Source organism: Pygoscelis adeliae, unplaced genomic scaffold, assembly GCF_000699105.1.
Source record: "Pygoscelis adeliae isolate BGI_AS28 unplaced genomic scaffold, ASM69910v1 Scaffold57, whole genome shotgun sequence".
Classification (NCBI taxonomy): Eukaryota; Metazoa; Chordata; class Aves; order Sphenisciformes; family Spheniscidae; genus Pygoscelis; species Pygoscelis adeliae.
In genome coordinates this window covers 13838540-13840193 of record NW_008825615.1, presented here as the reverse complement: position 1 = coordinate 13840193, position 1654 = coordinate 13838540, and the positions used below count along the sequence as shown (strand labels likewise).

The window sequence follows — 1654 nt, the reverse complement described above, 5'->3', positions numbered from 1 at the left end:
CCTTCTGTTCATAACTTACCACTGTAAAACCTCTCAGTTCAATGACAGATGCACAGGTGTTATCTTCTGGGTGCATGGTTTCATTTAAGCAGTCTGGTGTTGAATTGGATAATAGATAGCATTTTCAAAGTTTAGTGGTTTAATAACAAATATTGTTGTGTACCCACCTAGTCTCCAGAAGCTGTGTTAAATTCAGGGGAAGTTTTAGATACTCTGAAAATTGGATGACTATTAGCTAGTAGTAGTAACTCCTGATGCATAGTCATACCTGACAAGCTTGAAAGACTGCATCATAGTTTGTCCCTGCTCTTTTTCCATTGCTTCCAAGTTGTGTGCCTGTGGTGTGTCCAGGGGCATTAGCAGGAGTTAGACAAGTTTGAGGGAGGGAGTGGCTCTTGCGGCAGGCAAGAAGATGGGATTATTTTGGTGTGTAAGGATGGGGATATAATCCTAAACAAAGCTGTGGAAGAAAGCATAAGCATATCATGAAGATTCTTTGAGTGACATAAGAAAGGAGTAAGCAAAAAACATCAGAAGCAAAATTAAAGGATTTTTGCCCTGAAGGCAGAGATCTGAAGTTGATGTAGAAGGCAAAGGGGGTGGAAGGAGCTGACTTCGATAAGTCATGGGCCTGTCAGGCTACTCTGAGGAGCAGCATTTTGAGAAGTTGGAGGTTAGCAAGATTAGGGAAGAACCGACATGAGGAAAAACAGCTGCTTTAATGACAGAAGGAGCGTTTTCTGAAAGTGGGGTAAAGGGACTAGCTAAGAATTGGTGGAGCCCATAGTTCCTGGGGAAGGTGGTTGCTTCCAGTGGTGCAAGAAGGGAATGGAAAAGTTGCCAGTGTGATAAGGATGAGTAGCTGAGTTTGACAGTGGCAGTTTGGCCAGTCCCTTGTGTCTCATGAGCTGAAGTGCATATGGGGGTAGGCTGTAGATACACATAGATGTGGTAGCTGAAAACCTAAAAGTGAAAATATTACCACAGAAGGGATAGAGGAATGGAAGGACATGAGGAGAACTGGGAGTGGTTTCTTGACTTTTTTTTTTCCTAACTAGATCATTTTCTCTTCCAGCTAAATGAAAATGACGGACATAAAAAAGATCTCCCTCCACAGCATATTCAGTGTTTTGCATGCCCAAACTGCTTCCTCCTTTTCACCAACAGAGATGAATGCTTGCAGCATATGTCAGGGAAGAACCACTTCCTCCAGGTTTCTAAATTGAGTGGTATGTTGCTACTAAGTGTACTGTTTTTCATTCCTTCTGATAATTGATCCTTATGGTATGAAGTGACTTAAGTTTTTCTGCTGTGTAAAAAAAGCTTAAGGTTTTTAAGTTTGTTTTTAATGAATTCTTATTTTTCTTTTAAGGTCTTAAATGTGATACAGTTCTGTAAGAGGAGATGCTTTGAAATTCATATTTTTGTGTAGAAACGATTCCTCTGTCACAGTTGCTGTAATGAGAAGCAGACTTTCCTTTGTGTCTCATACAAGCCTCTCATCCTCCAGTGACTCTGTGCAACAACTGTCCTAAATAAGTTTACATTTAGCATGTTGATAGGAACTTGGACCAAAACATGTACATCTCTTTTTCAATTCTAGTCAGACTGGCTGTGATGTTCCTTCCCCTTACTGTACTGTCTGAAGTCTGCT

The 1654-nt window shown here is 40.7% G+C and overlaps 1 protein-coding gene across 1 annotated transcript in view; it reads left to right on the top strand.

Annotated features, from left to right (window-relative positions):
- LOC103924614 (zinc finger protein 451-like) overlaps window positions 1-1654 on the top strand; it is a 42499-nt gene that overhangs the window by 14963 nt on the left and 25882 nt on the right. Inside the window, 1 exon segment of the mRNA XM_009333171.1 lies at window positions 1076-1229. Coding sequence (XP_009331446.1) covers window positions 1076-1229 — 154 coding nt within the window.